The sequence below is a fragment of the Ranitomeya imitator genome, chromosome 1 (assembly GCF_032444005.1).
Source record: "Ranitomeya imitator isolate aRanImi1 chromosome 1, aRanImi1.pri, whole genome shotgun sequence".
Lineage (NCBI taxonomy): Eukaryota > Metazoa > Chordata > Amphibia > Anura > Dendrobatidae > Ranitomeya > Ranitomeya imitator.
Genome location: NC_091282.1, coordinates 234366901 through 234392208, shown reverse-complemented (window position 1 = coordinate 234392208; position 25308 = coordinate 234366901). Strand labels below are relative to the sequence as shown.

The 25308-nt window shown below is 41.3% G+C and overlaps 1 protein-coding gene across 1 annotated transcript in view; it reads right to left on the bottom strand.

Annotated features, from left to right (window-relative positions):
* KSR2 (kinase suppressor of ras 2) overlaps positions 1 to 25308 on the bottom strand; it is an 869756-nt gene that overhangs the window by 495261 nt on the left and 349187 nt on the right. Inside the window, exon 4 of the mRNA XM_069754628.1 lies at positions 20514 to 21021. Coding sequence (XP_069610729.1) covers positions 20514 to 21021 — 508 coding nt within the window. The remainder of the gene's footprint in view (positions 1 to 20513; positions 21022 to 25308) is intronic.

Sequence of the window (25308 nt, the reverse complement as noted above, 5' to 3'; positions counted from 1 at the left end):
TTTTTCCACCAACATAGAAGAGGATGCTTTACTGTTAGGGCAGTGAGAATCTGGAATTCCTTGCCTGAGGAGGTGGTGATGGCGAACTCAGTTGAGGGGTTCAAGAGAGGCCTGGATGTCTTCCTGGAGCGTAACAATATTGTATCTTACAGTTATTAGGTTCTTTAGAAGGACGTAGATCTGGGGATTTATTCTGACAGAATATAGGCTGAACTGGATGGACAAATATCTTTTTTCGGCCTTGCTAACTATGTTAACTTATAAATCTGCCCCGTTTTGCAGATATCACACCATCCTGACTCTAAAAAATGCCCCTTCAGGCTCTACTTACCCTCCCATTACCACTGGAACTGTTCTGCTCTACCAGTGTTCCAGGTCATCATGTACAGTGCAGTAAAGGTACCTTCACACTGAACAACTTAACAACGATATCGCTTGCGATCCGTGACGTTGCAGCGTCCTGGATAGCGATATCGTTGTGTTTGACACGCAGCAGCGATCTGGATCCTGCTGTGACATCGTTGGTCGGAGCAGAAAGGCCAGAACTTTATTTCGTCGCTGGATCTCCCGCAGACATCGCTGAATCGGCGTGTGTGACGCCGATTCAGTGATGTCTTCACTGGTAACCAGGGTAAACATCGGGTTACTAAGCGCAGGGCCGCACTTAGTAACCGGATGTTTACCCTGGTTACCATTGTAAATGTAAAAAAAACCAAACAGTACATACTTACATTCCGGTGTCTGTCCCCTCGCCGTCAGCTTCCCGCACTGACTGTGAGCACCGGCCGGCCGTAAAGCACAGCGGTGACGTCACCACTCTGCTTTAGGGCCGGCCGGCGCTGACACAGTGAATGTAAGTATGTACTGTTTTTTTACATTTACAATGGTAACCAGGGTAAACATCGGGTTACTAGGCGCGGCCCTGTGCTTAGTAACCCGATGTTTACCCTGGTTACCCAGGGACTTCGGCATCGTTGGTCGCTGGAGAGCTGTCTGTGTCACAGCTCTCCAGCGACCACACAGTGACGAAACAGCGATGCTGCAGCGATCGGCATAGTTGCCTATATTGCCGCAGCATCGCTTAATGTGACGGTACCTTTACTCTCAGCTAGCTACCTGTGAGGTATGATATTATCTTCTGCCATCTAAACCAGTATAGCTCTGCCTGTGTGATATTACATAATTGTTAGTTGGTTTCTTACAGCTCAACTCTCCTGCACTCCACCACAAAGGAGCTTGTAATACCTAGATATAAGACACAAACTGCACTGTGTTTTTTTCCGGCAATAGACAGCTCAGTGATGTGAACATAACATAGTAACATAGTAACATAGTTAGTAAGGCCGAAAAAAGACATTTGTCCATCCAGTTCAGCCTATATTCCATCATAATAAATCCTCAGATCTACGTCCTTCTACAGAACCTAATTGTATGATACAATATTGTTCTGCTCCAGGAAGACATCCAGGCCTCTCTTGAACCCCTCGACTGAGTTCGCCATCACCACCTCCTCAGGCAAGCAATTCCAGATTCTCACTGCCCTAACAGTAAAGAATCCTCTTCTATGTTGGTGGAAAAACCTTCTCTCCTCCAGACGCAAAGAATGCCCCCTTGTGCCCGTCACCTTCCTTGGTATAAACAGATCCTCAGCGAGATATTTGTATTGTCCCCTTATATACTTATACATGGTTATTAGATCGCCCCTCAGTCGTCTTTTTTCTAGACTAAATAATCCTAATTTCGCTAATCTATCTGGGTATTGTAGTTCTCCCATCCCCTTTATTAATTTTGTTGCCCTCCTTTGTACTCTCTCTAGTTCCATTATATCCTTCCTGAGCACCGGTGCCCAAAACTGGACACAGTACTCCATGTGCGGTCTAACTAGGGATTTGTACAGAGGCAGTATAATGCTCTCATCATGTGTATCCAGACCTCTTTTAATGCACCCCATGATCCTGTTTGCTTTGGCAGCTGCTGCCTGGCACTGGCTGCTCCAGGTAAGTTTATTATTAACTAGGATTCCCAAGTCCTTCTCCCTGTCAGATTTACCCAGTGGTTTCCCGTTCAGTGTGTAATGGTGATATTGATTCCTTCTTCCCATGTGTATAACCTTACATTTATCATTGTTAAACCTCATCTGCCACCTTTCAGCCCAAGTTTCCAACTTATCCAGATCCATCTGTAGCAGAATACTATCTTCTCTTGTATTAACTGCTTTACATAGTTTTGTATCATCTGCAAATATCGATATTTTACTGTGTAAACCTTCTACCAGATCATTAATGAATATGTTGAAGAGAACAGGTCCCAATACTGACCCCTGCGGTACCCCACTGGTCACAGCGACCCAGTTAGAGACTATACCATTTATAACCACCCTCTGCTTTCTATCACTAAGCCAGTTACTAACCCATTTACACACATTTTCCCCCAGACCAAGCATTCTCATTTTGTGTACCAACCTCTTGTGCGGCACGGTATCAAACGCTTTGGAAAAATCTAGATATACCATGTCCAATGACTCACCGTGGTCCAGCCTATAGCTTACCTCTTCATAAAAACTGATTAGATTGGTTTGACAAGAGCGATTTCTCATAAACCCATGCTGATATGGAGATAAACAGTTATTCTCATTGAGATAATCCAGAATAACATCCCTCAGAAACCCTTCAAATATTTTACCAACAATAGAGGTTAGACTTACTGGCCTATAATTTCCAGGTTCACTTTTAGAGCCCTTTTTGAATATTGGCATAAGGCTATTTTATTGATGCATAAGGAACACAATAATCATCTGTCATATGCATCAACAAAACAGCATTTGCAGCTTCACATCCCTGATCTGTCAGCAGCAGGCAACAAACACATCCACGCTTATGCCTAGTTATTACAAGCTCTGTTGTGGAGAAGTGCAGGACACTCGAGCTCAACTATAAACCAGCTAACAATTATGTAAAAACACAGCTGTACTCATGCAGATGGCAGAAGATAAACTCAGGCATGCAGGATCATGAACAGGAGCAGAGAGTGGACAGAAGCAAAAGGAGAATTCTACACTTAGATTAGCTGGTGATGATGCTAGCTCAGACAGGTGGGGCTAGTCATGAACACATGGAGGAGTAAGAGGTCTTCTGCACTGAGAAGGAGCAAAGTACAACTGGGAAATGTAGATTTAACACTTTGTGAAGTTGAGTGCACACAGGGTTAGGTAGCGATCAAAAAAAATCCAAAATGTCTCTTCTCTAGTGCCATCTATTGGAAGTAGCAATCCTAAAAGTCAATGTTGACACTGTAACGAGCCTTGTCACATGACTTAGGATAAAAGCCAAACCAGAATCTCAATTTGCAGACATTGTGTTTCGGGGTACTGCCCCTCGTCAGTGCAAAGTGTGAGATCTGGTTTGGCTGAGTTAGAGGCATCTGGCCGAGATATGAGACTTAAACTGTTTTGTGCTTAGTGTATATGAATAACGATTATGCATTTACTGTGCTTTGTGAAAAATAATGTGAATATGGAAATTACCCTTTAAATACCTCAGCCTTCTGATGACCTTGACACTTTGTTCACAGCAAAGCTGACAAATGAATAACTGCAAACAGGAAATATCAGTCTATAATGTGTAAGCATACAAACATAAACTGGTGATTGTGAACAATACGTTTTGTCATTTTTTTCAGGAATACTTACAAAAATGCAACAAGGTTTACAACATATTATAAAAACATGCAATATTTCATTTTTTGATAACAGAATGCATTTAAAGTCCCATTATATATATTATATGCAAATTGCCTCTTCTGAGAAAAAGAGGACTTAAACTCTATAGCGCCACCTGTTGGAAGTAGCGATCCTACAAGTCACAATCAACCCTTTAACGAGTAGTGCAAGATGACTTAGGATAAAAGCCAAATCAATATCTCAATTCGCAGACACGGTGTTTCGGGCTGTTGGCCCTCGTCAGTGCAAAGCATGAGAACTGATTTGGCTAGTGGGCAGCACGGTGGCGCAGTGGTTAGCACAGCAGCCTTGCAGCGCTGGGGTCCTGGGTTCTAATCCCACTCAGGACAACATCTGCAAAGAGTTTGTATGTTCTCTCCGTGTTTGCGTGGGTTTCCTCCGGGCACTCCGGTTTCCTCCCACATTCCAAAGACATACTGATAGGGATTCTAGATTGTGAGCCCCATCAGGGACAGCGATGATAATGTGTGCAAAACTGTAAAGCGCTGCGGAATATGTTAGCGCTATATAAAAAAAAAAATAATAATAGGTGAGAGGCTCTGGACTGGGGTCTAAGGGGTATCGTTTCTCCTTATGGAGAGTGACATACCATCTCTGGCTTGTCAAGGTAAGGAGGCTTATTCGCCATGCAATGCTCCTCTGGGATATATAATATGCAAATTGCCTCTTCTGAGAAAAAGAGGACTTAAACTCTATAGAACCACCTGTTGGAAGTAACGATCCTACAAGTCACAATCAACCCTTTAACGAGTCGTGCAATATTACCTTGACAAGCCAGAGATGGTATGTCACTCTCCATAAGGAGAAATGATACCTCTTAGACCCCATGATATATTTACTAATTGTTTGCTGTTATAAACACACTAACATGCCCCAACAAAGTTATAGTATAGTAGTTTGGCAATTCTATCTTATCACACTCATTAATAACTAACTGCTTATAAGTTCATTTAGAAATTGCATTCCTAGATCACAATGTGAGACATCATATAGATACTAAATGTGGCTTATAGTTTTACCTATTTTTCCAGGAAGTATTGCATACTATTGACCTCCTGCTATCCAGGCAGTGCTTACAAAATGTCATAATTGTCTGTATAATTGCTCTTTATGAAAACTGATTCATAGTCTAAAAGGTCTTTTGCAAAACAACAGTTCTAAGTTCTAGCCATTTGTATCTAACAACCATCTAAACCGATGAAAACAAATCACTCGAAGCTAAATATGTCATTATCAGGGGTAAATTACAAAAGGGATTAGGAAAACATCTATTTTAAGTGTTCCCGTCATAAGCCAAACAGTAACGTACTACAATAGAGAATCTTTTGATCAAAGTATGCTCCTTCAGTGATAATTATCATTGAGAGAGACAACCCTGGGTGCCATAGTGGGCTATTTCCCCTGCAGATATTAACTTTATGTAATAGATGATTATCATCAGCATCAAACAGCAGATGGCCTCTGTGGGGTTTAGATGATCACTCTTCATCCTCTCACTGTGGGATACTTATATTGTTATGTCTGCTAGTTAATTATTATTTTTTTTATCTGAATACTTTTATAGTTTTACAATTACGTTGTGTATACACTTAGTTTACTTTCTTCAAAAGCACCTGAAGGTTGATATTTTTGCAAAATGTTGCTATTTTGCTATACAGTATGTCAGAGAAGCACCATTAACCCCTTACCACTTCATCTATCTATATAATTGTCTAAGGTCCACTTCCGTCTGTCTATCTGTCACGGAAATCCCGCAGGCCGCGACCAATCAGCAACGGGCACAGTCCAGCCGTGAATTGGCCCCTCCCTACTTCCCTGCAGTTAGTGCCCCCTCCAGTCAGCGGGAAAGGCCTGGGCTGGATCCGGGGGCTGCCGGAGGGTGAGTATATAATTATTTTTTATTTTAATTCTTTTTTTTAACAGGGATATGGTGAACACATTGCTATATACTGCGTGGGCTGTGTTATATACTACGTGGGCAGTGTTATATACTGCGTGGGCTGTGCTATATACCAAATCGGCTGTGCAATATAATATGTGGCTGTGCTATATACTACGTGGACTGTGCAATATTCTACATGGTTGTGCAATATACTACGTGGCTGTGCAATATACTACGTGGCTGTGCAATATACTACTTGGCTGTGCTATATACTACGTGGGACTACGTGGGCTGTGTTATATACTGCATGGGCTGTTATATACTATGTCGCTGTGCTATATACTACATGGGTTGTGCAATATACTACGTGGCTGTGCAATATACTACATGGCTGTGCAATATACTACGTGGCTGTGCAATATACTACGTGGGCTGTGCAATATACTACGTGGGCTGTGCTACATACTACGTGGGCTGTGCTACATACTACGTGACTGTGCAATATACTATGTGGGCTGTGTTATATACTACGTGGCTGTGTTATACACTACGTGGGCTGTGTTATACACTACGTGGGCTGTTATATACTGCGTGGGCTGTTATATACTACGTGAGCTGTGTTAAATACTACGTGGCTGTGTTATATGCTATGTGAGCTGCTATATACTGTGTGGCTGTGCTATATACTACGTGGCTGTGCTATGTACTACATGGCCGGCCGCGAACAATCAGCGATAGGCACACTCCAGCCATGAATTGGCGCAAGATTTGAACCTCGCTTTGCTAATTAGTCACGCCCGGCCAGCCGAATTCTGTGTATTCATTGTATTATTCTAAAATCTTCATAAATAAACTACATACATATTCTAGAATACCCGATGCGTTAGAATCGGGCCACCATCTAGTGATGTATATATTCCTCATGAACATCGGTAATATGTCATGAGGGTCTGATGGACAGTGACTGCATTATGATAGTGTAGCAACTCACTGGGGAAAATAGGTAACTCACTAAAAACTGTAACTGACCCTGTACAGACTAGAGATCATGACCCCGCAGTCCCTAGTGGCTCCTGCATAAGCTGAGATTCTCATAACCACAGATGATAGCAAATCGGACCTATGCTGCCTGAAGGGCCATTGAGCACTTCACGTTCCTCCTAAAGAAAAGGAGGGCAGAGCAGAGTGTAAATTACCTACAGAAGGGAAAGTTTTCTGAAATAGAAAGAAATCCCAGAATGAGTAAAACAAAACACCAAATACAAAATAAAGGATTGAATATGTACTGTTAGAGAATATGCTGCATACTTCCTAAAAAGATACAGAAGAAAGGTGCAACGTAAAGAACATAAATGGCAGAGAGATAAACCCTAGCTGGTCTTTCACTGACTGGCTTAAAGGGAACCTGTCACCCCGTTTTTTCAGATTGAGATAAAAATACTGTTAAATAGGTCCTGCGCCGTGCATTACAATAGTGTATGTAGTGTACCCTGATTCCCCACCTATGCTGCGAAATACATTACCAAAGTCGCCATTTTCGCCTGTCAATCAGGCTGGTCAGGTCGGGTGGGCGTGGTGACATCGCTCTTTTCTTCCCCAGCTTTCCGTTGGTGGCGTAGTGGTGTGCGCATGTCCAAGTGCCGAATCCACTGCGCGCACGTGAAGAAACAGCGCGCGATCTGCGCTATTACCCCTGTCATCGGTGGGGGCGGCCATCTTCCTGGGGCCCCGTGCAGCAGAGCACTCCATCTGCGCACGCGCAGCCCCAGGAAGATGGCCGCCCCCACCGATGACAGGGGTAATAGCGCAGATCGCGCGCTGTTTCTTCACGTGCGCGCAGTGGATTCGGCACTTGGACATGCGCACACCACTACGCCACCAACGGAAAGCTGGGGAAGAAACAGTGCCGTGACCACGCCCACCCGACCTGACCAGCCTGATTGACAGGCGAAAACGGCGACTTTGGTAATGTATTTCGCAGCATAGGTGGGGAATCAGGGTACACTACATACACTATTGTAACGCACAGCACAGGCCCTATTTAACAGTATTTTTATCTCAATCTGAAAAAACGGGGTGACAGGTTCCCTTTAAACTACAGCAGTATGGCTGGACATACAAATGAGACTATCACCAGCAGCAAATACCAGCAGGTGAAAAGTATAAAAGCCGTACCAAAAGGTGATAGGGCAGGCTACTGAGTAAATGAAAGTACCTGTTACCCTGAAAAGACTGAAGTAAGGATAACAAAAACTAAACACCCAGAAAAAAGTGTATCTGTTGTGGCTAGGAGTACAGAGAAGCCGAACCACAAAGCACGGGCTCAAGGGTTCGAACCCAGATGCATGACAGAATGTCATACTGATCAGGCAGGTGATGCTTTTGCACTTGTACTATCAACTGCAGGAGAGCTTGATTGCGTACATAGCCAAGTTCCTGCTAAAACTGATACCCACAGTTGAAATGACTTTTTGGGCTCCACAAAAGTAAACAGGGTCTGTCGGTGTAAACAGGCTATTAAAGGGAATCTGTCATCAGTTTCGCTTGCTACCTCATCTGAGAGCAGCATGCTGGGGCAAGGAGAACCTGAATCCAAGGATAATCACAAAGTGATTAATCCTTCAGCCTAAGTAAGCAACACCGCACAGCCGGATATGTGAAACATTGTTGAGTTCAGTATTTTAACCCCTATCTCATGCTGTCCTCGTATTATATAGTAAAAACCTGCTGACAGATTCTCCTTAAATGACTTCCAACCAGATGTCAGTAAACACATCTTTCAGGTAGACCTAGCCAGAGACAGTCTAAAAAAATGCCTTTCAGCCTAAGCCTGAAATAAAGAGGTATTGTAGTGCATTAAATGAGATCAAGCTCATTTAAGTCCCTTAGTGGGATTAAAATTAAAAATGAAAATAATCAAAAATGAAAAAATAATTGTAAAAAAATACTGTTTTCCCCTTAACCTTTTCTTTGGATAAAAAGACAAAGATATAAAAAAGCATATTTGTCTTGCCAAATTCACATTGAATGTCATGTTGTGTTACCTATACAGTGAAAGACATGAAAAATAAACTCTCAAATTACTGTTTTCACTTCTATGCTTTAAAAAAATGAATAAAAGACAAATAAATAATAATCATGTTTATCCCAAAATTGTACTAATAAATGCAGTACATCAGCTCATCCTGCAAAAAATCAAACCATCATGGAGCGTAATTTGATAATCCCACTACCACTCCAATCATTCTTAATGAGAGCGCCAGAGTTTGATGAGCGATGCGCTTTGCCTTTCTTCAGTGCTCCTATTAGAATGAATGGAGAGGCAGTGCGCATGATCAGCCTACTCCATTCATTTTGGGATCTTCAAAGCCCCAGTTTTCAGGATCAGAGGGGCCACAGCAGTTGAACCCCCAGTGATTGGAAAGTTATCGCTCATCTTATGGATAGATTATAACTTTCAAACTTGAACACTCCTTTAGAAGGTTAATAGATGTTATGTGGCACCTTATGTATATTCTACCCCTGACCATTACATTACACTAAAGCCTAATCACACAGACATTGGTCATCTTATTTTAACTTGGACTGTTAATAGTCAATGGCCCAAACTTACAATTATGGTACCTTCACACTAAACGATATCGCTAGCAATCCGTGACGTTGCAGCATCCTCGCTAGCGATATCGTTTAGTTTGACACACAGCAGCGATCAGAATCCTGCTGTGATGTCGTTGGTCGGGGCTAGAGGGCCAGACCTTTCTTTGGTCGCTGGCTCTCCCGCTGACATCGCTGGATCGGCGTGTGTGACACCGATTCAGCGATGTCTTCACTGGTAACCAGGGTAAACATCGGGTAACTAAGCGCAGGGCCGCGCTTAGTAACCCGATGTTTACCCTGGTTACCATCCTAAAAGTAAAAAAAACAAACACTACATACTTACCTAACGCTGTCTGTCCTCCAGCGCTGTGCTCTGCACTCCTCCTGTACTGGCTGTGAGCGTCGGTCAGCCGGAAAGCAGAGCGGTGACGTCACCGCTCTGCTTTCCGGCCGCTGTGCTCACACAGACAGTACAGGAGGAGTGCAGAGCACAGCGCTGGAGGACAGACAGCGTTAGGTAAGTATGTAGTGTTTGTTTTTTTTACTTTTAGGATGGTAACCAGGGTAAACATCGGGTTACTAAGCGCGGCCCTGCGCTTAGTTACCCGATGTTTACCCTGGTTACCTGCATCGTTGGTCGCTGGAGAGCGGTCTGTGTGACAGCTCTCCAGCGACCAAACAGCGACGCTGCAGCGATCCGGATCGTTGTCTGTATCGCTGCAGCGTCGCTTAATGTGAAGGAGCCTTCAGTCATATTTGCCAATTTTGGGATTAGGACTTGGTGATAGCAGCTGTTATTGACACCTAGCCCTAGGCTTAGCAATGAAAAGGTGGCTGCCCAACACCCTTATTACTAAGCTGTTAAGTTAACACAAACACACACACATTATCACCAGCCTATGTAGGAGTGGTAACAGAATGAAGGTACTTACAGCATCACTGCTGCCTGAGAAAGTTCTCATGCAGCGGTGACATAAGTGAGGGCAGGTGAGCAGATCAGCTGATGAACTTCAGTGAACTCTCTCACGGAAGCTTAGTGATACACTGCGGGAGCAATTATTGTACCTCCTGTCAGTGTATCGTCGGCGGCCAGGTAGAGCGGTCACATCTCCCGATGTGACTGTTCTACACGTGAGATCGCCATGGGACACTCAGGATTACGTGGACTACGGCAGACAGGTGAGCATATGTTCTTTTATTATTTTACTTTTTTTCTAGGAGACGAGGGCATCGGGGATTTGGTTTTAGGTGACTATAATGGATTTTTCTTTTATGTGAATATGTATGAAATTATTTAACTTTTTTTTTCAACTGTGAGCACAGGTGCTGGCAGATGAGACTACGTCTCCTGTCAGTGTCCCCTGCTGTCACTGTTATCAGTGACAGCAGATGTAGCCCGATGGGAGCAGTAGTCTTATCAGCCCACACCTGCTGACCTGCAGTAAGCTTTTTACCGCAGGTCACTGCTGTGGGTCACAGTCACAGCTGTGGGGTCACGCTGCATCTGATAGCATGACCCCGCAGCTCTCTGACCAACAGTCTTACTGGAGGTAGCATTACCGCTGATAAGAACTACCGTGCCGATGTTTCCCATGCTGACACACAGATGACAGCATGGGAAACATCATAGGAAGGCGGTAAAACATAAAACAAAAACTCAACAAACCCACAAACATTTTTATACCTGAGTTTTTGCTGCGGATCTGACTGAATCAATTGAAGTCAATGAGTGAAAAATGCTGCAAAAATGCAAAAAGAATTGACATGCTGCAGACAAAAACGCACTGCAAATACTTAAGGAAAATTACGGTACTAATCATGTGCACAACACTTCAGGATTGTCATTGAATTAGCTTGCAAAAGGATTCCATAGAGTTTTTGGTCCATTTACATGTGGAAAAATCGCTTCAAAAACACAAAAAAACGCACTGTGTGTACATAGCCTTAATCAAGACGTGGTGTTCAAGAGATTTGAGAGCTCTTTCTGGAGCTTTGAGTGGTCTCCCAGGTTTCTAAATACCTTCTGGAAATTCCTATAGAGTTGGCAAGTCCATTGACTTCAACTGATATTTGGGGGGACATATAAGTAACTATCAGACATGTCGATATGCTAAAAATGTTTGTAGTGGAACAATTCCTTAAAAAATGCAATCCTATACAGGTACATATGGAAAGGTAATAATGATATAGAGAACATGTCATTGGATAGTAGAATATTACTACTAGTACTAATGACTAATAATAAAAATAATATATGGTCCCTTCAGATACTTGGGTAATATATAAAATTGATCACTTAGTGTCTATTAATAAAGTGGATGAAGTAATAATATTAAGCCGCTTAGCAGATAGGTTTAAATAATACAATTGCTGGCTTTTGTCATGCAGAAAATAGAGTATCTCTAAAGCATCATAATCAAAGCAGTATCATGCTGCTTTGGTAAGTAGGAGTTCACAGCTGGGGTTTTGCAAATCTCTTTATTTCCACCTCATTCACCCTGTGGCTGCTATTTTATACTCACACAATGTTATTTTCTAAATTCTTCCCAAGAGCTCTACTTAGTTATTTTTAATATTTGCAGCCAACAAATTGACCAGTCCAACAAAGACCTAAAGCAAAGATTGTTCACAAGTGAATTGTCACAAACAGAAGAATGTGTATGAGTAATAGGAAAATATTTAGAATTGAGAGTCCTCAGTGGTTGATACCTTTTAATGGCTAACTGAAAAGATGGTAACAAATTGCAAGCTTTCGAGACTACACAGGTCTCTTCCTGAGGCTAAGACTAAAACAAATTCTGAAGAATCACATATTTATGCACAACATAGCACAGAAAAAAAGGGAAAAACCATGGATAAGACAGATCATGGTAAGACAGGTGACATGAAGCAGAATTACCATGAGTGATAAACAGTTATGTCCATAAATATTGGGCCAGTTCTTAGATAAGGATTGTTGTATTGGGGTCTGGTTCTGTTGTGATGACCCCTCAAAGTCTGAGGGGCAAGTTCCTTAGTTGATGCAAGTTCCTTAGTTCCTCTACCAGAAGGAACCGTCCTGGCCACCATGGATGTGGAATCTTTGTACTCCAATATCCCACACCAAGATGGAATAAATGCCTGAAAATTCTTCCTGGAAAACGCAGGCACTGATGCAAATTATGTGGTGAAACATAAAATTCATCCTCACCTACAATTACTTTGAATTTGACAAGAAGATCTATCTACAGGAGACTGGCACAGCAATGGGAAGTAAAATGGCCCCACAGTATGCAAATCTTTTCATGGCCAAGCTTGAAAGCGACTTTTTGACCTCATGTCCCATCAGGCCTCTGGGGTACCACCGCTACATTGATGACATTTTAATCATCTGGATGGAGTCTGAGCCATAGCTAAAGAAGTTCCATGAACAGTTTAATCAATTTCATCCAACCATCAACTTGACACTCAACTACTCCTGCACTGAAATTAACCTTTTGGACACCATCATTAAGCTGCAGAACAATAAAATAGAGACATCCCTGTATCAGAAGCCAATCGACCGTCCAGCATACCTTAAATGGGACAGTTTCCATCCAAAACACATAAAAACTCCATTGTCTACAGCCAAGCCATCAGATACAATCCTATATGTTCCAACCCAATGGACAGGGATGAACACCTTGGTCGCCTCAGAAAGACCTTTTTGAACCAGGGCTACCATCCAAGAATAATTGAAAACCAGATCACAAGAGCCACCAGAATATCAAGGAATCACCTGCTACATTACAGAGCTAAAGAAGAAAATAACCGGGTACCTCTAGTGGTCACCTACAATCCAAACCTGTGATATATTGTAGGTATATTTATGAGAAATGGACATAACCCGCATCTTGATGGACATTTTTTTCAACCCTACTAACTATTCAGCTTTGTAGTGAACATATGCAAAGTGGAAAAGTAAGGCTAAATGGTGCCCTGTGGCAATTGGATGTAATTTTGAATGTCAGAAATATAAAGTTAGAGGTTTAAGACGGATAATAGCATCTCCTTATTTTAGAAGCTGTAAGGGTTAATGAATAGAAAGAAGCTCTGGTCCAAAACAGCTGCAAATTAGTATATGAAATGAAGGATCCAGGAAGCAGTTTGTGCATTAAAGTGCAGTATGGGGCCCTGCTTCCCGCACCCATCTCCGCTCATCATTTTTGCAGTAATTAATTCTTGATTCAGAATCCCATCTGGGGTATTTGGGCCTCCAGTTTGCATGCAATGATCATTTACAGTCTTCCAGTGAAATAATGTTATCTGTCACTTACGCAAGTCTGTCCTGGCCATTAGCGAATAACATAGGCCGGATATCTGCATCCTTACACATGGCCATGTATCTGAGGATGGAGCAGCATACGTGTACATGTGCACATATTAAGTGACAAGAGCTTCTTACATAGCCAGACACAATAATAGCTGATGATATTGACCAATCTACTGTTCAGTACACTATGGAGTTTTTATTCCAAGGAAAACAAATAATTGCCTAAATATTATTTCTATAAAACCAGTACAAAATGTATCCAGCCATCAAATACTCTTAACAAGGCGAACAAAACAAACTTAATGACTATATAAGACCAGGTAGACGTAATATTAGTGACCTCATTACTTACATACCTTTAGGCTAGAGCCACACAAGCCTATTTTCTCTCATCTGAGAGAATCGAGACCAATTGTGCTAATTACACTCTGATCAGAGTCTGATCAGAGTGTGAACCGATTTTCTCAGATGAAGTGAAGATGGAAAACAAACATTTCTCCATTCTGTCAGTCTGTGAAAACCAGACTGCACTCAGATGTCATCTGAGTGTGGTCGATTTTTTTGACAGACCCATTGACTTGCATGGCAAATTGTGCATGCTGTGATTTTTTTTCCTTTTCGGTCAGAATAAAAAAAATCAGACATGTGCAAGGCCCTATAGAATAACATGCTTTGTCAGATCACACTCGGAAGACAACATATACATGATTTGATTAAGAGTTAAAAAGTACAAAAAAAAAGTAATGTAGGAACATAGTAAGAAAAAAAAGGAGGGGTTGTCCACTACTGGATAACGCCTTCTAAAAAGGAATCTATCATCAGGTTTGTGCTACGTAATCTGAGAGCAGGATAAAGTAGTGACTGGGACCTTGATTCCAGTGATATTTCACTTACTGGTGCTATGAATGTGTACAAACTCACACACGGGAAATGCCCCACCTACACTCAACTGGTCCCTGTAAAGATTAGAGAGGCCCTAGCCGCACAACTAAAAACACCACCTAGGACCTAACTTTCTAAAAGGCTGTTGAGGGGTTTCTCGTACCTCCTAAGAAACCAGAGGGAATGTCACAACACACTGCCAACAAGGGAAGAGGAAAGTGTAAAGTAAGATATAAAAACCATAGGTGATAAACTAAAACATATTCATGTAATATAGAGAGGAAAGTTAAGGAGAACCAAAAATAAAAGGAACAATTATAATCTCCCAGAAACAGTGGTAAAAGGAAAAGGTGCTTTGAGGGAAAGCAAACAGACTTGCTGCAAGAATTTAACTGGAGTTTACCAAGTAAGGTAAATCCTTTAGCTGGGCTAGAACTCCTGAACACACATCCACCAAGAGATATAGCCAGCAAGGAAGTGCAGTGAAGGATGAACATATAAAATCCCACCCAGAATGTGATAGGGCAAACCAAGACGGGAAAACGAGAAACACCTTGAGAGGAGCAAACCAAGAAAGGAAAACAAAGATAATAGAAACATCAGCATTTGGACAGGGAAGAAATTGCAATAGCTCAGCGGACAGGAGAAATGACCGCACAGCAACACATAACCAGATTAAATTCCCAAACCGAGCTATGACAATGGGGCTGCTTGCAGTAGTCTTAATAATCTGCTTATAAATAAGTGATTTTATCACTAGACTACTAGCATTCCTGCTGCCATTTTCTCCTCCATATTCATGAACACTGTATACCCCCACCACTGCCTGGCAGCTTTCTGCCTACGCAAAGTACACACAGAAAGCGGTCAGTAGTATGGGCTGGGTTATACAGAGCTCAGCATTCAGAGAACTGCTAGATCTACAAGTGACAAATCAGTAATATCAAGGTCTCTGCCCCTACATCACATCATGCGGTTTTCAGAAGGAGTAACAAAAACCAGAATCTCTTTAAATCAATTCATGGTCCCATGGATAAGTAAAATAGCCTATACTCACCTCCTGCAGTGGCACTGGCCTAGATTGTCAACTCTGCTTTTACCGGGGTGGAGGTTTGGGGGAGCGACATGTGCCGTTTCACGTGACTGCTGCAGCCAATCAGCAGCTGCTGATCAGCTGATGTTTATAAATATTCAATCAGTGGCCTCTGCTTAGTTACAACAGTAACAACAATGTAATGTCACTAACAGGGAACAGCAGAGCTGATATTGCTAGAATGGCACCTCTATGAGAGGTAAAGGCCCCTTCACATTAAGCGACGCTGCAGCGATACCGACAACGATTCGGATCGCTGCAGTGTCGCTGTTTGGTCGCTGGAGAGCTGTCACACAGACCGCTCTCCAGCGACCAACGATGCCGGTAACCAGGGTAAACATCGGGTAACTAAGCGCAGGGCCGCGCTTAGTAACCCGATGTTTACCCTGGTTACCATGCTAAAAGTAAAAAAAAACAAACACTAGATACTTACCTACCGCTGTCTGTCCTCCAGCGCTGCGCTCTGCTTCTCTGCTCTCCTCCTGTACTGTCTGTGAGCCGGAAAGCAGAGCGGTGACGTCACCGCTCTGCTTTCCGGCTCACAGACAGTACAGGAGGAGTGCAGAGCACAGCGCTGGAGGACAGACGGCTGTAGGTAAGTATCTAGTGTTTGTTTTTTTTTACTTTTAGCATGGTATCCAGGGTAAACATCGGGTTACTAAGCGCGGCCCTGCGCTTAGTTACCCGATGTTTACCCTGGTTACCAGCGAAGACATCGCTGGATCGGTGTCACACACGCCGATCCAGCGATGTCAGCAGGAGTCCAGCGACGAAATAAAGTTCTGGACTTTATTCAGCGACCAACGATCTCCCAGCAGGGGCCTGATCGTTGGTCGCTGTCACACATAACGATTTCATTAACGATATCGTTGCTACGTCACAAATAGCAACGATATCGTTAACAATATCGTTATGTGTGAAGGTACCTTAAGTATAGATTGCTATAATTTTCTTTGGAGCCTTGAATTGATTAAGCATAGATTGTCTAGCATTGGACAACTCCTGTAAAGTATTACTATTAGAAATTCCAAATTATTTAGAATTTTGCTCTTTAACGTACTCTATAAATGCAGTCTTGCTCTACCCATTGAATGAGAGTTTTTTTTATTTCAAACTTGCTCTTTTATTAGGTATATAAAAGTACCATGATGTATTTGCAGGGAATAGACACTTGTTTAGCCAGGCATATACACTGTATGAAGACAGAAAACAGAACAGGTTCTGACATATAAGCAAATGCAACATTGACACCAGTCAGCTCTGCAATTTCTAAAAACCTTAGGCTTGTTAAAAAAAAAGTCAAGAATTTGCTGTAAAATAGTGTCATAAAAATAAGTAGTTAATGTCACCATAATTCCTGAAGTTCCCATCCACTTCTCCTGAAGTACATACCATACAAAATCATGATAAAATGCAGTACACATTTCCCTGCTCATTTCTTAGGTAAAGCCCCAAGGAGCCATCATGTCTATTTTATGATGATACGGTATATATTAGAAGATGCAATAATACCAATAACAGGAAGTCAGGATTGGAGCAAAATGTTCATAAAATATTAAAAATTACTACTAAGTGTTGGTCTGACATTGAAATGAACACATCTGGATGAACATCAAAGCAACAAAAGTATAAATACTCATCTAAACAAAGACACTGTGGTTCATTACTGCTTTCGCACCTTTTTATTGGTGTATTTTTGCCTGTTTTTCATTTGTACCTAATTCTTCCTTCAATTTGCACCTTCTTTAAAATCTATTTTAATTGCGTTTGCCTGCTTCTTTTATGTTTGTCATTGAGGAGGGGTTTCAGGTTCCCTTATAATTTTGACAGAATAATTAATTGCATTTTTTTTTTAAAGTCGCTATTTATTTTTGTGTAAATGTATTACAGTTCACCCTGAAGTGATACTATGGACTCCTGAAATTATTTGGGCAAATTTTGCAGTGGAACATTGTAACTTTTATTACTAATATTTTGCACAAAAAAAGAGCAAATGTTTATTTTCAAACCAAGTACAGGTGGTCGGTGCACCCTTGGTGTGACCAAATGCGCACCTTTCCACCTACTTATTTTCCCCCTAAATTACAAATTAGGATCCCACAGGGAATTTGATACTGCAATATACTTAATTGGATTTTTATATGAGTCTCCAGATATTTTTTGATGTTTGCACAAATGGTCATATTGTTTTTATATGCGCTCTTCTTTAAATCCACGCCCACATGGGGTTAAATTTAATGGATAATGGTAGTTAGTTAACTAGCACACAAGTGCTGGAAAGAGAAGTTATATAAGTTTGGTCTTTTGGTCAGTACTTGCGTTCAGCAGATCATGAATAAGACTGTATAGTCGAAACGCGTCGGTTTGCTTCGGGGGTACTAGTTGGTCTGCCAGCATGACATTTTTTTAAATGTAAGAAATAAACAAGGAGTTTTATTTTAACAAGTATCTTCGAGGGAGAAATTGTTTTTCCTACTTAAATGTTTGACCACTCCAAGAGTGCACTGAGCATCTGCACTTGGTTTGAGCAATCAAGTCTATGGGTCCATGAAAAGCATCGGGCTGCACTCAGATGACATTGATTTTCACGGACTAACTGAATCGAGAAGGTGGACTTCTAGAAAGGTCTACCTTCTAGAAAAATGGATCCCACTCTGGTCAAAGTCTGAGTAGCATAATCTAACCGTTTCTCTTGGATGGAGCGAAAACCGTCAGGTCACCCTATCCTGGGAAGTATTAGGTTTGTAACTTCCCCTTTATTGACTGGCAGCAAGCAGAAATATTGAAAATAGAAAATACTTTTATTATCGCCCACTGGTTTCTCCATATGACAAAAATAGCTCAAGCCCCCGAAAACTATCAGACTCTAGAGAAACATTAAGGCATGTTGTGAATGCAATTACAATTTATAGGGGTGTGCCGGGACTACAATATTGATCCTAAGGTCTCGGGTACATCACCATATTATCGTTCCAAGTGCAATCCGACAAAACATCGGATTGCACTCAGACCAAAGTTATGCTATGGCGCTGTGCACATCTGATTTTTTACAATTTTTTTTTAAATCGCAGCATGGCTAAATTAGATTTGATTATCGGATAGCACTTGGCCTTGCAAGTCTGTGAACCCATTGAAAACATCGGACGGCACTTGCATGACATCCAAGTACAGTCCTATTTCCATGGACTGACGGAATGGAGAAGATGGAGACACATTTTTTTTACATCTTGGCATCAGAGAAAATTGGATCACGCTGTGATGAAGCTCTGTTCAAACTGTGATCAGAAATTGATCAGAGTGTGATAAGCATAATCGGCACGATTCTCTCGGATGAGAGCATATACAGTCATCTGCACCTAGCCTTAGAATAGGCCTTCAATATCAGATGGGTGGAGCCCCAACACTCAGCAATCTCAGTGTTTAAAGTAAACCTGTTAGCAGGATTTTACTAAGTAAACTACAGACAATGTCAGGTTGGCGCCATTATACTGATTACAATTAGACCTTGGTTGATGAAATCCATCTTGAGGTTGTTGTTTAATCTATATTTGTAGCTTTGAGTTAGGCCAGAGTCAAACTAGAGAGAAATGCTGACGAGTGCTATGTGAGAAAAAATCGCATAGCACTAGGACCAATGTTAATCTATGGGGCAGCTCCCATCATCCGTTGTTTTTTCGGCCGTATTATACGTGCGAGAGAAATCACAGTATGCAGTATACAGTATATATAGACTGTATATATGTTTTCACGAATATTTGCGCCTTTGAGCCCATGGATCCATTATATGTCCATTTTGCAAGCCAGCGTGAAAATCTCGCCATACGGATGCCATACAGATGTCACACGGATGCTTACATTCGAGAAAATCGCATCCTCGCATTGCACAAGGATGACATACGGATCACTGTTCAGGGAACATTTCTGCTATTCTTGTCAGTGTAAAACGGACCGATTTTTTATACGTCATGTGTGACTCCAGCCTTAATGAGATTCTCGTGCTTCGGGATAGCCTGGCGGTGGTCTTTATGTGGTGCACATGCGGCTTGTGGGGAAGGTCTTTATGTGGGGCTCTACTTAGCTATTCATACTGATGGCTTCTGACAGGTTACTGATCCTTCAGTGACTTGCCTCCTATTTTACATACTGCATATCATATTGTAGGCTTAAAAAAAAAATGGATGTAAATTTTATTTTCTAACCCCACAATAGTCTATGCATTATGTAAACTGGGGGGGAAGGTCATATAGATGAATATGTAAGCAGAGCACCACATAAATCTCATTAAATCTCATTAGCTGAAAACTACAAATTCAAATTAATCAACAACCACAAGATGGATTTCATCAACCCAGGTGTCATTTTAATCAGAATAACAGCACCAACCTGACAGTGTCTGTAGTTTACTGAGCACAATCCTGCTGACAGGTTCCCTTTAAGGCCACGGTCACACGATCAATATTTGGTCAGTATTTTACATCAGTATTTGTAAGCCAAAATCAGGAGTTGGACATTCAGAGGAATAGTATAATAGAAACAATTATAGAATAATCATTCCAGTGAGGTATATTGTAACGGGAATCTATCACCGGGTTTTACTACCCCATCTCAGACCCTGATTCCAGCGATGTGTCACTTAATGACCTGTTTGCTGTCATTTTGATAAAATCACAGATTTAGTAGCTTTCTGAATGCTGAGCTCTTTATAACCCTGTCCACAGCATTAACTGGTAGCTGTCTATGTATACTGCGCATAGGCAGAAAGCTGCTAATAGGTGGTGAGGGTGGGGTTATGCACAGCTCCAGGATATGGAGGACTAAATTGCAGCAGGTTTACTAGTCCTTTAGTGATAACCTCCTGCTAAAACAGTGATTTTATAAAAAAAGAAATACAGCAAGCAGCCCAGTAAGTGACACATCGCTGGAATCAGGGCCTTTGCATCTAGATCATGCTGCCATTAGATTAGGGGGAAAATTAGCTTTAAATCATGGAGAAGTTTGGTTTCCCATAAAAACTTATTTAAGTACTTACTTAGGGGTGTGAGACTCATCCACACGGTGACCAACTTGGAACTCATGAGATTTGCTTCGGTGCAAAGAGGTGAATCCAGGGATAAGGTGGATGAGCTTCCTGGAAGAAGGAGGCGGGGTACCTGGTGGTTTCAGCTTGTTCCTCCTTCTTAGAGGAGGGGTGCCAGGAGGGGTCATAGTGGTTACTATATTAGGTGTCCTTGGTGCATTGTTGTGAGCTGTATGTCGCTGACGAGGAGATGGAGGTAATGAGCGGTGCCCAGTCTCTGAAGGTTGGCATGAGCCTGGATATGCTTCAACAGTCAGCCTGTCTACATTAGTGTACAGGGATCCATGAGCTACAGGCAAATGGCAGTAGTGCTGGATGCATTTAGGCTGTAGTTTTGGACTCTGTGATAGATGTGTTCGGATCCACTGAGCCGTCTCCTGCTGGGTGACCGGACTGTTCTCCTTCCCTGCTTCTGTAGCGGGCCACTGAATGGCCCAGTCTTGCTTAGACAGACTGCTTCCTATAAATAAAAAAAGGAACAGGTTAGTAATGGAAGCAAGAAATAGTCACATTTATCACAACACATGAAAATGATCCATGATACTTTATATGCTGAGCATAACATCCAGAGCACAAAGTCAGTTGACTATAAGGTGACTGGTTGTACGATGCTACACATAGAGGCGCAGCCATTACGTTGGTAATTCTGGTCCAGGCTTGTGAACCCTAAATATGCGTACAACAATCTGCCATTAGTTTCTGCCTTCATTTGTATTGGGACAACTAGATTAATACAAAAACATTGTGTTAAAGCTCAAATAAAGAAATAACCCTGTTTTGTAGAGAAGTCAATTTGCGTTATTTCTGTAGTTGTTTTGCAGTTTACAGTACAACTAGTAGGGACTATAACCCTAATCAGGGACTGCAGTTATTACAGCCTCGTGGTGTGTCTATCACTCTGTTATAAATCCTTTACTCAGCAAACAAAAATTGACAATATATAGTGACAGCAACAGAGACCCCCGGAAGGCAGAGTAATAAAGCAGCATGTTTTTAAGCTTGGACCATTCAATGTCACCCTACTACCTTGAAGCATCTGATAGAAGATTAATTTCAACTGTATTGCCATAAAGTAAGAAGATGTCTGAATCAATGGCCACAAAGCCTGATTCTGTTCCTGTGCATAAAGTTACGGAGATACAATTTTAGATCAATTAACACATATAAGTCAGACATGTAGCATGGAAGTCTAAGTCCTACCATGGGTGTCCTTAGTGATCTCAATCAACATTGCTATGTCACTCATCCATACATAATAATCCTGGCTACTGAATAACTTGACATTGTAAGTCTTGTAAGTCCCCATTGCGTGGCCCTGTACTGGATTATTCCCTTTTATACAAGTAATAGAAGGAGAACATGTGATAATTATATTTCATAATGTACAGTCTATTAACATCTGGATACAACAGCGGAGTTTGTTAGCCGGTCCACGCTCGCGGCTATATGGACAGAGCTTCTAATGTCAATCATGGCCCCCAAAAGCCAATATCATCAATTTTTCACAAACATTATGCTAATAATTGTTATTTATGTACGTGCTAACAATAGTGATTTATTAGAATAGTTTATTGTCAGTTCTGATACTGAATAGGATTGTGCGAGGATGCAGCTGTAGGGTGTTCAGATGTCGCAGTGGCGCCCAGGATATGATACTTGTAGGGCCAAAACATCTTCTGCCATATGCGAAGCTAACAGTATAGTAAATGGCACATGGTACAAAATAGTCCCGTTTTCCTTGTGTAGTTTGTATATGATAATGCTCATTTATCAAAAATGCCTTACAATAAGACTACCTGCCTTGTAGATACCAAGCTCAGGTTTTAATTTATCAGAGTAGTGTAAGGAATTAATGAAACCCATCATATCTTCTCTACAAGTCTAGGGAACCCAACAATCAATTCAATCAGAAACGATGATAGTGGAGCCCAATAGACACTAGGCTCATTCATGGAAACATAGGACTGTTCTGCTGCTTAGTTTCTGGACCTTCTTATCCCAGCAAAATCTAGAGAGGCCAAAAAAATTAGCTATCGCATGTCACATCACAAAAATCCACCACGTGACCTCAGCAGTAGTTAATATTAAGAGGGGAGACGGTCTGCTATCAGCCTAATATAACTTAATAATGTGTATACAGAGGGGACATCCTAAACACATAACCTCTTTAAAGGAGTTAACAGATGTGGTTAAATTGGCATAGCTGGACAGCAAGAAAATAAGCAAGTTTGCAATTGACTTGCTTTTTCCATCTGCTCTTGTTCTCCTGCTATCAGAGCTTTTTGTCTTACACTGTAACTTGTTGCCAACAAAACTGACCATAAAAGAGTGGTAAAACATTTGCAGTAGATACATTCAAAGCTGAGAGCTGACAGTTAACTCTTCAAATCCCAGCAACCTCTCTCTGCACCATTAATTTCTATACGAAGTTTGACAGTACTGTTCACTTTTCCCTCCCTGTTGGATCCTGACCCCGATTTGCTGCTATTAGTCCTGTAAAATCACAACCCTCGTGTCCATATTGTAGGTAGTATTCATAATCACTGCTCACCTTACAATATGCTCCTAAGGCCTGGGCTTGTTCAAAGGCAGTGGTCTCTCTCTATATATGTAAATGTATAGATAACAGTGCAGAGTTTTGAACAAGTGCTTAGACCCCCATGTAACAATGACGTCTGGGGGTCTGGGGTGGTGACTAGACTAGCAGGTGACTAGAAAAGCGCAGCACCAGATATTTCTCTGATGATATGCTCTTCTCTACACCTGACTGCTGCAGTCAGTCACATATTTCAGCAGTCCTGCTGGCATCTGGATAGTGCAGACATCACTTCTGGAGCTGGCGCAGGCTTTTTAAGTGGCCTGTGCGGGATCCACAAAGTGTTGGAAGGTAAGTATGTTATTGGAAAAAACACACATGGCTAAAAAAAAAATGACAGCAGCAGACAACCCTTTTAACTTCTGTATTTGCCTCAATCAATTAAAGGGAATTGTGTCAAAAGAAAATGATCTATTGTTTAAATCAGATTTTATATTAAATGTATGTTTTGGCAATCTTTTTTCCATATCAGAATCTATTTTCTTTCTTTCTGCTTCAGGAAACAACACATGTACATTAGAAGGAATAAACGTACTCTGATCGCATGTTTTTTATTGAAGCATCTAAAGTGCATATGCAAAGATCATTGTGAAGAGAGGGGTCATCTGTAACATTGCCTATTTTGAATGGTTATCCTGTGTTAGTAGCTGTGTATAGAGGTCATTTTAATCCTGCCTCTGCTGATAAGGAGTCTGCTGAAAACTCCTCCTGAATGGACAGGAAGTACCAGTTTAATATAGCCACAATGGTCACTATGAAAATTGCAGGATTAATAATTTTGTTTAGCTATTAATGAAGATTGTAATATCAAAGAAAAATAATTATCAGACATTATAATAATAATAATAATTAATAATAATTTTTATTTATATAGCGCCAACAAATTTCGCAGCACTTTACAATTAAGCGGGGACATGTACAGACAATAAATTCAGTACAAGTTAAGACAATTTAAACAGTGACATTAGGGGTGAGGTCCCTGCTCGCATGCTTACAATCTACAAGGAAATGGGGGGACACAATAGGTGAAAAGTGCTTGTTATTTCAGGTCTGGCAATTATAATAAATAGGGATTTTCATATAAAGCTGCATGATCCAGTCATCAGCCCGTGTGTTTAAGTGCAATAGTCAAGTATCGAGTGCAGTTATCGTGTGCATGGAGGGTGTGGAGACAGATGAATAGTAGGGTGCAGATTCACATGCAGATAGTAAAGCGCTGCGGAATATGTTGGCGCTATATAAATAAAATTATTATTATTATTATTATTATTATAGTATTTGGAAGGAGGGAACAGGACAAAGTTAGTTTACTGAGTAGTTGTGGTAGGCTTGTTTGAAGAGATGGGTTTTTAAAGCGCGCTTGAATAGGTCGGGGCTAGGTATCAGTCTGATCGTCTGGGGAAGTGCATTCCAGAGAGCTGGCGCAGCACGAGAGAAGTCTTGGAGATGGAGGTGCGAGGTTCGGATTACGGGGGATGTTAGTCTTAGGTCATTTGTAGAACGGAGGGCACGTGTAGGGCGATAGACGGAGATGAGAGAGGAGATATAAGGCGGTGCAGAACTGTGGAGAGCTTTGTGGGTAAGAGAGATGAGATTATACTGGACCCTGTAGCGAATGGGTAGCCAGTGTAATTATTAAATAATATAACATTATTAAAAAATATACAGTATGCAACAGACCTGATTTAAACAATAGGTCATTTTTTGATGACACTTTTCCATTAAGCCTTCCTTCTGGACCTGGAATCTTATTGCTTTCATTGTTAAGAAGCCCCTTATGAGCTACAACACCTGCACATTTTAACATAAATTCATCAAATGTATTACCTGAGAAGCTCTTCTTTAATGAAGTCATAGTGAGACCATTAAGATTTTATGTCTACAAACTTATCAAGTGTTACATATTACTTTGTACCTTATGGATATTTAGGTTTGGCAGAGTCCTTACCATAGGGAGTTTTATTGCCACTAAGAAAGCACCAAGCATTTTGCCTACAATTAGACACACATCAGTTCAGAGATAATTATGAAACACATCTGTCTCTCGACTATAAAAGTTATTTTATACAGCGTCCATTTTAAAATTTATTGAAACACAGTAAAGAGTTATTTTATACAGTGTACTTATGTAAATGTCTCGCTCCCTAGCGG